The 12,961-nt window shown below is 41.7% G+C and overlaps 1 protein-coding gene across 1 annotated transcript in view; it reads right to left on the bottom strand.

The window, feature by feature from the left end:
* LPAR3 (lysophosphatidic acid receptor 3) overlaps positions 1-12,961 on the bottom strand; it is an 80,747-nt gene that overhangs the window by 41,752 nt on the left and 26,034 nt on the right. The window contains exon 2 of the mRNA XM_061119990.1: positions 12,160-12,916. Within this exon, the coding sequence (XP_060975973.1) occupies positions 12,160-12,895 (736 nt within the window). The 5' untranslated portion in view covers positions 12,896-12,916. The remainder of the gene's footprint in view (positions 1-12,159; positions 12,917-12,961) is intronic.

Here is a 12,961-nt window from a genome sequence, read left to right as displayed (position 1 = left end):
AAGGTAATATCTGAATACATAACAAAAAATAGTATGTGTATGTGTGTATATATATATATATATACATAAATATATATGTCAATCCCAATCTCCCAATTTATCCCACTCCCCTCCTTTCCCCACTTGGAGCCAGTGGAAATTTTAAAAGCACAAACATGGTTAACACAGATTTGTTATAAATTCTACCATGGATCAACATATACCATGCTATTCCAGGGGTTAAGCTACTCAGCTGGTGTGATAGGACATAAGCACATTCTCCTTTGGCAGATGTCAAGGCCCTAAGAGAGGGCATCGCTGAGTTCTGCAACCTACCAGGAAGCTAGGTGCTGGCAGGAGAGTGGGATGCAGTCGAGTAATGAGACTTCTCTGCTAAACGAAATGAGCCAGACAGAGAAAAACAAATGCTGCGCACACCATGTATATGTGGACTCTTAAAAAAAAAAAAAAAAAAAGGCTGACTTCTCAGAGAAAACAGAATGGTGGTTGCCAGAGGGAGGGGAGGAGGAATGGGAGATGTAGATCAAAGGACACAAATTTTCAGTTACAGCAAGTGTAAGTTATGAGGATCTAATATACAGTATGATGACTGGAGTTGATAACTGTTTACTTGAAAGTTTCTGAGAGTGTATCTTTTTGTTCTCACCACAAAAAAAGGGAACAGAGTTAACTACATGAGGTGATGAATGTGTTCATTATCTTGATCTCGGTCATCAATTCCACAATGTATATGTCTATCAAATCATCATGCTGTGTACTTTACACACATACAATTCTATTTAACAAATATTCCTTAATAAAGTTGGGGGGGGGGAAGCAAAGAGGCAGAATTTGAGAAGTGTTCTTGTACCTTATACTCAGGACATATTCAATCATTGTTCCAGCTGAAGAGAAAGGTTTCAGGTTTCTGAAAAGATGAAAAACCAGAAAAAACAGTTCTGAAGGAGGGAGTGTGATCGGGAAATGAAAGAAGCTGAATGAATTTAGATGAACAGAACTCAAGGGGCACATAGAGGAAACGGAAGCAGGAAGAAGGCAGAGAAGTGATTACACTGGAAATAAGGACAAAGATTTGGAAAAATGACTTTTGAACTGACTTGCAAAGGAAGGTATCTAAAACATGAAAGCAGGGGAAAAAAAAAGAACCAAAAGCCAGAGGTGATAAAACAAAGGACTACATACAGCAGAGGCAGAAGGGGGGAGACAGACTCCTAAAAATGTGGGATAAAAAGAAGTATCAAAAAGTGCAGACAATTTGAAAAGGTGGGATACAGTGGCAAACGATGCTGCTTTTTAAAAAATTTAGAGCGAAATCCAGATGCTGAGGTTTTTCTCAATCTACACATTTCCCCTCAGAATGGAAGGGTCTGTGACACCATGTTGCTCGGGGCAGCATTTGGGAAGTGACTTCATATTTACCCTCATTCATTTACAGCTGGCCTGGAAGCCAGGCCCCTCTCCTGAAGGCCCCTGGTGCAGTGACAAGAAGCCCATGGGAGAAGCGTCTGCCATGAAGGTGCTCCTTTAATTAGCTGTTTCCAAGACAAAAGTACAAACACCCTTGGACCAAACGTACTGAGGACTGGTGCCTGGAAGGCTTGACTCTGAAAAGCATTAGTCATTCTGAAACAACTGCACAGCAACAAGAGAGCTCTTGAGTGCCAAAAATCTGATCATTTCACTCAGCATTTCTTAAGGCAAAGCTTTAACTTTTTTTTTTTTAACAGATATTTGATTATGAAGGCATGCAAGGCAGCAAACACTGAAAGCAGGCTTTTATGATGCAGAAGCTACTACAAGGTCACAAAAGCTAGAAAGAAACATTTCACATTTCCTGGGGACCCACAGCTAGTTTTTCTCGAGTCCTGATTTCTGTGCATGTGTATGTGTGTGTGCGTGTGTGTGTGTGTGTGTGTGTGTTCCCAATCCTAGTAAAGCTGGTAATAGTACGTGGCTAACTAGGAATCCTGGTAGCATTCATTAGAAGATGAGGACAGTTTCTTATGAGAAATATCTTACAGATCCACATATAAGATGTTGGTACTATATTACAGGATTCCTATTAAGCTAACACTTGATAGTCAGGGTCTCACTTAGCATGTTTGATTCATAAATGATGCACAATAAAAATGAATTATTAATGCAAAGATCATTTGTTAGAAATAGGAACCATTGATAGGATTTTACTAGGGCTGACGGGGCAGCGGAGGGTGGTTTATAAGGACTACTATAGGCACTTTATGTGCATTGTCTCACTGCATCCTCAAAACCTTGCCATGCCAGGGGTACTGATATTATCTCTGTTTTACAGATGGGGAAACTAAGTCACAGAGAGGTCAGGTTAATTGCTCAAGGTCATGCAGTTTAGAAGCAGCAAAGCCATATTTTAAATCTGGTTCCCTCCCTATTTCAAAGCCCCTACTCTTGCCATTGACTTTAAAGAACATAAAGTCTGAAGAGTGTGGCGCGGTCATTCCCTGGGAGATGCTGTCATCACTGTCACCATGCTGTGGAATCTTTAAGACAAAGAGCAAGGTAAACATCAGATATCAAGGACCTTTACTGAGATAAACTGAACTAGAAGTGAAGGGAGATACCAAGCATAAACTTTAGTAGTCTTAGTTGCTCAGTTATGTCGACTCTTTGTGACCCCGTGGACTGTAGCCCGCCAGGCTCCTCTCCATGGGGTTTTCCAGGCAAGAATACTGGAGTGGGTTGCCATTCTCTTCTCCAGAGGATCTTCCCAATCCAGGGATTGAACCTGTGTCTCCTGCATTGCATGCAGATTCCTTAACATCTGAGCTACCAGGGAAGCCCATAAACCTCATTATGTGCATCAATGCTATTCTAGCCCTACCACTTACCAGTGGCTGCTAACTAACCTTGAAAAACTGGGTCTTGGAGCCAATCTGCTCAGATTTGAATGTCAGCTCTGTTATTAATACTCATCTCAGGCAAGACATCGAACCTCTCAGGGCCTTAGCTGCCTGGTTAGAATAACAGAACCTCCCTCACAGGGTTGTCATGGAGATTAAACGAAGTAAAATGTGTCTCAGAACCATGTATAGCACACAGCGAGTATTAACTACTATTATTTTTACCAGTATGGGCCTGTGGGCAAGATGCCTAAGTCCATCCTCATCTATTAAACAGATTAACAGAGAGTCGTCATGAGGGTTAAGTGAAATAAAATCCTAAAAGCGTGTAAGATGCAGACCTCAGAGTAAGCATTCATTTGTTTTCCTCTTCCCAAGAGACCACTGTCACTGGCCCTTCTGAGACCTCAGTCTCCCACAGTAAGATAGGGGACAGCCCCCACCCGTTTCCCTGCCATCGCTTACCTCACAGGCAAGTCATAGCCAGAGCCTGCCGAAGGTCGGGCTGCATGTGAAGAAACCTGGGTTCTACTTTTAGTTCTAGCTTTTGAAAAGTCACTTCTCTAAACCTCAGTTTCCTCACTTATTCCTTCTATTGTAACCTCAGCACGTGTATTCCAGACAGCATGCTGCATGCGAGATATGCAAAGGCAGACAGACAAGTACAGGTCCCAACTTCCAAAAGTGGACACTCTAGTTCAAACTAAAGGCATGTCAACAAACGAAGTGTGTGATGGAGGTATAGATAAGTCAGAGAGTGGCCCAAAGGAGATAGGAGCCAGATGTATCCAGGCAGGGCAAGATTCGGAGAAGAGAGGCCCTTGGGTTGAGCCTTACAAACTGAATAGGAGTTTCCCAGGAAGAACAAGAAGAAAGGTGTTCTAGTCTGAGCAAAGGCTCAATGATGCCAACTGAGGAACTCAACAATGACTTATAACTGAGTAACAGGGAGCAACTAGGGGAGTGGCAGGAAAGAAGGATAATAGTATCTTACCCATTTACCCTACAGAATTTCCACACGAGAACAATTGAAAAACTGAAAAAGACACTGTGTCGCAGAAATGTTGTGCATGGTTACCAGGAGTACTCTAGCAAGGTTCATATGGCGCTAACTTTTCACCCATTTCCTCGCATGAGAACTCCAGGTACTGCTTCTCTTGCCACCACTTCGCCACCCTTCCCTCCCCACTGAGAAAAGGTAAGGAGGATTCAGCATTGATCTAAGTGGAGAGGTAGGAGGCAGAAATAAGAAAAACGTTCAGCTCTTTGTTTCAATGACCACAAACTGAAAAGTCCCTTTACTTCATGCTGCTCATATTTTTAAAAACCTCAGTCTGTATTGGCCAAAAAATACCCTTGACCCTAAGACCATGGCTTTTCAAATGTTCTTCTCCATGCATGCATGCATGTCTGCGTGCTAAGTTGCCTCAGTCGTGTCTGACTCTTTGTCAGACTATGGACTGTAGGCCACCAGGCTTCTCTATCCATGGGATTCTCCAGGCACAAATACTGGAATGGGTTGCCATGCCCTCCTCCAGGGGATCTTCCTGACCCCAGGATCGAAACCACGTCTCTGCATATCTAGCATCTCCTGCATTGGCAGGCGGGTTCTTTAACACTAGCACCACCTGGGAAGCCCATTCTTCTCCATAAACCATAATAATAAAAAAAATTATACCATAAACCAGTCTCTCCCTCTCTCTCACACAGACATACACACTATGAAACAATGCACTTAAACCTACTATATGTAATTCACTTTGATACTTCCTCTTCTATTCCACTGTGTGTCATTAAAAAAAAGTGTCCTAATTGATTTCATTACTTGCTAGTAGGTCACACTTGCAACATGAAAACACCATCCTAAGAGACAGGAGGGCTTATGAAAAATTTCAAAAGAATGGTTCACAGATCCTTTGAATCTTTCTTTTCTTTTGCATTTCCAGATATTGTAAAATAAAAGAAAGTCCAGGCCATTTCCTAGGAAATAAGACATCCCTGGGTGCACAGTTCACACAGCGCGCTGCTGACGAAAATAAGCATGATGACAGTAAGTTAGAGGTTTCCACACAGGGTATTTTGTGTGTTTGGTTGCCATAGGCTTGCTGACCAGTAAGATTTCAAAATACAGGAGTCTCTCTTAGGCAGGGCCTTTGTGCCCTGTGGAAGGTAGGATCATATGTCTCCAATGTCTTTTCAATGAGAACATTCAATAAGCAACTTCTTCCATGTAAAGGGATCATCACACATCATAACCCAGATGTGAGCAGCATTCCGCCTCAGGGTAGCTGAAATAGGAACACACTGTCTAGATGCCTTTCCAGTCACGCACAGACTTAAAATTCATACTGCCATTGTCGCTACCACCATCTATCTCCTCAAGCCTAAAGAGTGCTCCCCATCCAGTTCTGTATGCTTTTTGTGTTCAACCAAAATCCTAAACCTGGAAAGAAACACAAAGGTCATCTGGATCTACCCTTTTCCTTCCAAAGAGAATAGCCAACTAAACTTTTCTTCTTCATAGTCACTTCCCCTTGTACCTCAACACGCATCTGTGTTTCACAGGGCATTCCTTGTGCTACTGCACAAGCTTGAGATGTTTCTACCATCACACTTCTGATTATACTGTTTCTCCTGCTTAGAATTCCTTTCCTCCTGCCAATACAAATCCCAGCCGCCATTACAGATCCCTAAGAAGCCTTCCCCAAATTCTATGGGCCCTGTTATCCCTTCTTCCTTCTTTGAAATGAGATTAAGTTCACTGAATTCATACAGCCTTTGGCCTCTTTGATGCTATTTAACAGACAGTTGGTATGTATTTATTAATTTTCTAATACTTAGAAGAATTTATGTTTATAAGAAACTTTAATTTTAAATTAACATTTTCTACAAAATATACATCAAGGAGTAAACATAAGGGTTTAGTATTTTATCATGAATTTATTTAAATCAGGTAATCATTAAAGAAATAAGTATTAAGCTGTTAATTTCAACATACTCAGAACCCATGACTATAGTGGTGGTAGGTGCCAGTCCTTTGATTTTTCTAATATATATACTATCATATGACAGATACCTGTATTAGACAACTGAATTCTTACATGCATCAGACAGAGCAACTGAGGGGTTTCCTTCCTAAGGAACACCATGGAAGATGCTCTCATGGAAGGAGATTTTGTGCTTTGATACTCAGTGAATCCATGAACTTTGAGAGGCTTTGGTTTATTTATTGTCATGGTAGACTACTGAATTTCAGAGCTTGAAAATAATTTAAAGATTACCTATTGAACCTCTGATAAGGAAATTTAACCAGGAAAAGGTGAGCTTCATATCATCTCTGTAGAAAATCATAGAAGTGGGGCTAAAAACCTAAATCTGTTATCCAAAGAAGTCAGGAGCTGTAAGTCTAAAAACCTCATACCACCGAGCTCTTCAGTTTCATTTCCTCTGTCCCCAGACTTCCCATCTTCCACCAGATGCCTCTGTCTCACCACTGAGGAACTTCCCCAGGTCCTCCACACCAAGCTATTTTCCTACCGTTAACCAATTCCTCAATGCTGTTTCATCTTGATGCCATGACTTCTCCTATCCTGCCCGGCAATTTCACTGTTTCTTCTGGTCTGGCCCTTATCCAACACCACACCTGCCCAAACTACACTTTAATTACTTTAATTTTAACCCTTCCAGAAAAACTTGCTATATGTTCCAGACAAAAGTTACATATGACACTGAAGCTGGTGATCATGATGACCATTTTCACAAAGAGTCCTATTCTAGGACAGAACAGGATGACAGAGTTCTTTTCCATCTCATGCTGTGTATAATATAGAACATGCTGAAAAAAGTTTCTTTTTAATCAGGCAAGTAGTTTCTGAAGGTATATAGCCAAGCAAATGCCCAATATGCTACTGAAGAAAGAGCAGAGAAATAGCTCCGGAAGGAATGAAGAGGCTGAGCCAAAGTGGAAATAAAGCCCAATTGTGGGTGTGTCTGGTGGTGAAAGTAAAGTTCGATGCTGTAAAGAACAATATTGTGTAGGAAGCAGGAATGTTAGGTCCGGGTCAATTTACCTGAATCAAGGTAAATTGGCAGTGGTCAAACAGGAGACAGCAAGTGGTCAAACATCAACATTTTAGGAATTAGTGAAGTAAAATGCACGGGAATAGGTGAATTTAATTCATATGACCATTATACCTACTACAATGGGCAAGAATCCCTTAGAAAAAATGGAGTAGCCCTCATAGTCAACAAGAGAGTCCAAAATGCAGTACTTGGATGCAATCTCAAAAATGACAGAATGATCTCGGTTCATTGCTAAGGCAAACCTTCAAATTACAGTAATCCAAATCTATGCCCCAACCACTAATGCCATTGAAGCTGAAGTCAAACGGGGTTCTGTGAAGATCTACAAGACCTTCTAGAACTAACACCAAAAAAAGATGTCCTTTTCATCATAGGGGACTGGAATGCAAAAGTAGGAAGTCAAGGGATACCAGGAGTAACAGGGAAGTTTGGCCTTGGAGAACAAAATGAAGCAGGTCAAAGGCTAACAGAGTTTTGCCAAGAGAATACACTGGTCATAGCAAACACCCTCTTTTAAAAACACAAGAGACAACTCTACACATGGATGTCACCAGATGGTCAAGATGGAAATCAGACTGACATATTCCTTGCAGCCAAAGATGGAGAAGCTCTATATAGTCAGCAAAAACGTGACTGGGAGTTTACTATGGCTCAGATCATGAACTCCTTATTGCAAAATCCAGACTTAAATTGAAAAAAGTAGAGAAAACCATTAGGCCATTCAGGAGTGACCTAAATCAAATCCGTTATGATTATATAGTGGAAGTGACAAATAGATTCAAGGGATTAGATCTGATAGACAGACTGCCTGAAGAACTAAGGACAGAGGTTCAAACATTGTACAGAAGGCAGTGGTCAAAACCATCTCCCCCTCAAAAGAAACAAAAAAGGAAAATGGTTGTCTGAGGAAGCCTTACAAATAGCTGAGAGAAAAGAAGTGAAAAACAAAGGAGAAAAGGAAAGATATACCCATTTGAATGCAGAGTTCCAAAGAACAGCAAGGAGAGATGAAAAAGACTTTCTAAGTGAACAATGCAAGTAACAGAGGAAAACAATAGAATGGGAAAGACTAGAGATCTCTTCAAGAAAATTAGAGATACCAAGGGAACATTTCATGCAAAGAAGGCACAATAAACAACAGAAACAGTATGGACCTAACAGAAGCAGAAGATATTAAGAAGAGGTGGCAAGAATACACAAAAGAACTGTACAAAAGAGATCTTAATGACCCAGATAACCATGATGGTGTGATCACTCACCTACAGCCAGACATCCTGGAGTGTGAAGTCAAATGGGCCTTAGGAGGCATCACTATGAACAAAGCTAGTAGGGGTGATGGAATTCCAGCTGAACCATTTCAAATCTTAAAAGATGATGCTGTAAAAATGTTGCCCTCAATATGCCAGCAAATTTGGAAAACAGCAGTGGCCACAGGACTGGAAAAGGTCAGTTTTCATTCCAATCCCAAAGAAAGGCAATCCCAAATAATGTTTGAACTACTGTCCAAATGCACTCATTTCACATGTTAGCAAGATCATGTTCAAAATTCTCCAAGCTAAGCTTCAACAGTATATGATCCAAGAACCTTCAGATGTACAAGCTGAATTTAGAAAAGGCAGGGGAATCAGAGATCAAATTGCCAACATCCATTGGATCACAGAAAAAGCAAGAGAATTCCAGAAAAACATCTACTTCTGCTTCACTGACTATACTAAAGCCTTTGACTGTGTGGATCACAACAAATTCTGGAAAATTCTTAAAGAGATGGTCTGGTAAAAATACCAGATCATATTACATGCCTCCTGAGAAAACTGTACACAGTTAAAGAAGCAACAGTTAGAAACGGACATGGAAAAATGGACTGGTTCCAAACTGGGAAAGGAGTATGTCAAGGCTGTATATTGTCACCCTGCTTATTTAACTTATATGCAAAGTATATCATGTGAAATGCCATGCTAGATGAAGCACAAGCTGGAATCAAGATTGCCAGGAGAAATAACAATAACCACAGATATGCAGATGACACCACCCTCCTGGTAGAAAGTGAAAAGGAACTAAAGAGCCTTTTGATGAAGGTGAAAGAGGAGAGTGAAAAAGCTGACTTAAAACTCAACATTTAAAAAACTAAGACCATGGCACCTGGTCTCATCACTTCATGGCAAATAGATGGGGAAACAATGGAAACTATGACAGACTTTATTTTCTTGGCCTCCAAAATCACTGCAGACAGTGACTGCAGCCATGAAATTAAAAGATGCTTACTCCTTGGAAGTAAAGCTATGGCAAACTTAGTGTATTAAAAAACAGAGACATTACTTTACCAACAAAGGTTTGTATAGTCAAAGCAATGGTTTTCTTGTATGTGTGGATGTGAGTGTTGGACCATAAAGAAGGCTGAGCACAAAAGAATTGATCCTTTCAAACTGGTGTTTGAGAAGACTCTTGAGAGTCCCTTGGACAGCAAGGAGATCAAACCAGTCCATCCTAAAGGAAATCAACCCTGAGTATTCATTGGAAGGACTGATGCTGAAGCTGAAGCTCCAATACTTTGGCCACCTAATGTGAAGAGCCAACTAATTGGAAAAGATCCCGAGGCTGGGAAAGATTGTTGGCAAAAGAAGGGGATGACAGATGATGATATTTTTGGATGGTATCACCAACTCAATGGACATGAGTTTGAGCAAGCTCTGGGAGATGGTGAAGGACAGGGAAGCCTGGCGGGCTGCAGTCCATGGGGTTGCAAAGACACGACTGAGCAGCTGAACAACAGCAACAAAGCAAATGGTTATGCTTGCAAACAGGAAAAGTAGTTTATTGACACTAGGAATAAAACCCCAAAACATCAATAGCTCTAGCTCAAGAGTAGAAAAATGGATCAATATGACTCCACCTTTTCTTATTGTTATCTACATTCTTGTCAAGGCACTACAAGGAGAATGAGGTGTTCAAACTTGAAGACAGAACAAAGAAGAAGCCAGTACAAAGTCCAAATAAAGCAAAACTAGTTACAGAATCTGGTAATAAACATGTGGACTTCAATGGCCAATTGGTCAGTGTTGGTTCCACCATTAACAATGAATGACTTTGGCCATACTGCTTAAACTCTTAAGTTTAAACACTTAAACTAAGTGTTTCTTCATCTGATACAGGGATAACAGTAGCTGACCTCACAGGGTTGCCAAGGGGATTAAATAAGCTAATATCTATAAAACCTTTAGGACAATGCTTGACACATATTAAACCCTATATAAATATTTGTTATCTAAAATAAATCCTCAGTTTGAAATTATTTTAACAATTATAGTATGTGTCTGCTGACTTCCAAACCACACTAGCAGTTTCAGGACCTACTGATATCCTGATGGTTTCCATTCCAGACCACATATCCCCTACATTTTCCACTATGAATTGCTCCCCAAGAATTCACTTTATAGTTCCTTCACATTGGGAATTAAAAGGACTCCACTCCTGAATCTGTCTCAACAATGGGCCCCACAGCGGCAGCCACCACACAGGGTGAGAAATGGCCTCTCTAATGTAGAAGTCAAGGCCTGCAAAACCATCAAAGTTTTTGTTTGTCCACCCATCACAAAGTCTACTTGTCAGCTGGACACAGGACTGGAATTGGCACACAACTGGCTACCTGCCACAGAGAATACAAAACAAAGGTAAAATTCTTCACCCAAATGAGTCTTCTTGGTCCAAGAATCCAATGGAAAGCAAAACTCCTGAGAGCTGCTGAAACCCATTGTCTTAAAGGTTCTCCTCTGTCCTTTTCTTCATTTCCTTTGGATCAGGCTCTTGGCTACCTTAGTTTTGATCTTTCCAAGGTCACCAAACAACCATGCTAGTTTTGACCTTTCCAAGGTCACCAAACAACTACCACTCTGCTAAACCCAGTGAGACCTTGTCTGACTCTACCTCTCAGGAGTATGAACATTGCTGATACACCCTTTCCTTTTCATAGTTTCCAGGCCACTGTATTCCCCTGGGTTTTCTGGCTACTCCTTTTCTTGGTTTTATGCCGGTTGCTCCTGCCTTTCCACCTTCCCTACATTGGAATGTAGGGGCTCGTTCCTTGGTCCTCTTCTTTTCTCCATCCACACTCCCTTTCACAGTGGGCTTATCCAGTTTTGTGGTTTAAACTACCACTTCCCCTCCCCCACCCAGTGACTCTCAAATATAGATCTCCAGTCCACCCCTAAATCCTGAAAGCTTCATTCAATAACTCCATGAGATGTCTAAAAAAAATTCCTAAACTTAGCTAGACCAAAGCCAAACTCCCCACCTTCTCCTCAAATCTCCTCTTCTGTCTTCCCCATCTCCACCTTCCCCTAGCCCTCCCATCTTCCTTTGTCCCTTACCCATCAGCAAATCCTACTGATGCTATCATCTAAAAAAATTCAGAAACCAGCCACGTGACATCACCTCCAGACTGCTCTCTGGTCCTAGTCGTTACCATCTCTCTTGGGCACTGAAATGCCCTCTTAAGCAATTCTCTGCTTTTGCCTTTGCCCCACTACAGTATTTCCTCAAAACAGCAACCAGAGAGATGCCACTAAAATGTAAGCGAGGTCATGTCACTCCCTCATTCAAAACCTTCCAGTGGCTTCTCCTCTCATTCAGAAAAGCCAAAGCCTTTACAGTAACTGCACAGCCCCATGGAATCTGAGTCTCCCCACCCCCACCCCCTCAGCTCTCTGACCGCATCACCCCCCTCGCTCACTCCACTCCAGCCACACTGGCCTCCTGGCTGTTCAGCCTCCAAAACTCATTGCATCTTTTACCTGGAACACCCATCACCCCATACCCACGTGATTCGCTCCCTCACCACTTTCCTATCTCAGCTACAAAGTCATCTTCTAGGTGAAGCTGTCCCTCACAACACTTTTTAAATTGCAAACTGTACCAGTTTAGCACACTCCTTATCTTCCCTGCTCTCTTTTTTCCCATTATACTCCTCAACATCTTATTTTACAAAATTCATAATAAAATTTACCATAAAATTATTTTGTTTGTCCCATTAGAGTACTTACGTTGTCTTCCCCTATTAGAGTATAAGCTCCAGGCAGGTGGGGGTTTATGTCTGTTCATCTTCACTGCTGCATTCCTACTACCTAGTAAGTGCCTTGTTTTACAGCAGGTACTCAATAAATATTTGCTGAATGAGGGGAATAATGGCTGACTTGGTTCCTCTTACCTAAGACAGTCATCACCGTCTTCATTAGCTTCATGGGTGTCCTCCGGCGGCTGATGGACCCACTCGTATGCGGAGACAAGACATTGGTTTTCCTCTTTACGTACATGTAGATCCGTAGGTACACCACAACCATAATGAAGAAGGCCATGAGGTTGGACACAGTCCAGAAAATGAGGTAACTCCTGCTATAAATGGGGGCCAGGGAAGAGCAGGCAGAGATGTCACAGAGGCAATTCCAGCCCAGCGTGGGCACAGCCCCCATAAAGATGGCGATGGCCCAGACGAACAAGATGAGCAGAGTCACCCTCTTTTTGGTCAGGTTGCTGTGGACCCGCATCCTCATGATTGACATGTGCCTTTCCACGGCAATAACCAACAAATTGGTCAGGGAGGCTGTTAAGCTAGCGTCCAGAAGTCCCTGGCGGAGAAACCACCGGTTGACAGTCAGAGTTTTTGAAACTGGGCCAGTGTTAAACATCAGGTACACATAGGCAATTCCAGCAAAGAAGTCTGCAGCAGCTAGGTTAGCCAACAGGTAGTAGAAGGGGAAATGAAACTTTCTGTTTTTGATCACTGCTGCGATGACTAGAGAATTAGAAAAAAAGATAAACAGGCAGAAAAATGTTCCAACACACAAAACAATTACAAGCTTCGTTCCTGTCCACTCATCATCAGTGTCAGTGTTGCTCCTATTATAAAAAAAGTCCATCCGCTTATCATAGTAACACTCATTCATTGTGGAGAAGAACTGAACATCCTAGAAAGAAATTTAAAGAAGAAACAAATATCACTCTTTGCAAAA

The sequence above is a fragment of the Dama dama genome, chromosome 20, assembly GCF_033118175.1.
Source record: "Dama dama isolate Ldn47 chromosome 20, ASM3311817v1, whole genome shotgun sequence".
NCBI lineage: Eukaryota > Metazoa > Chordata > Mammalia > Artiodactyla > Cervidae > Dama > Dama dama.
This window is presented reverse-complemented; position numbering and strand designations above follow the sequence as displayed.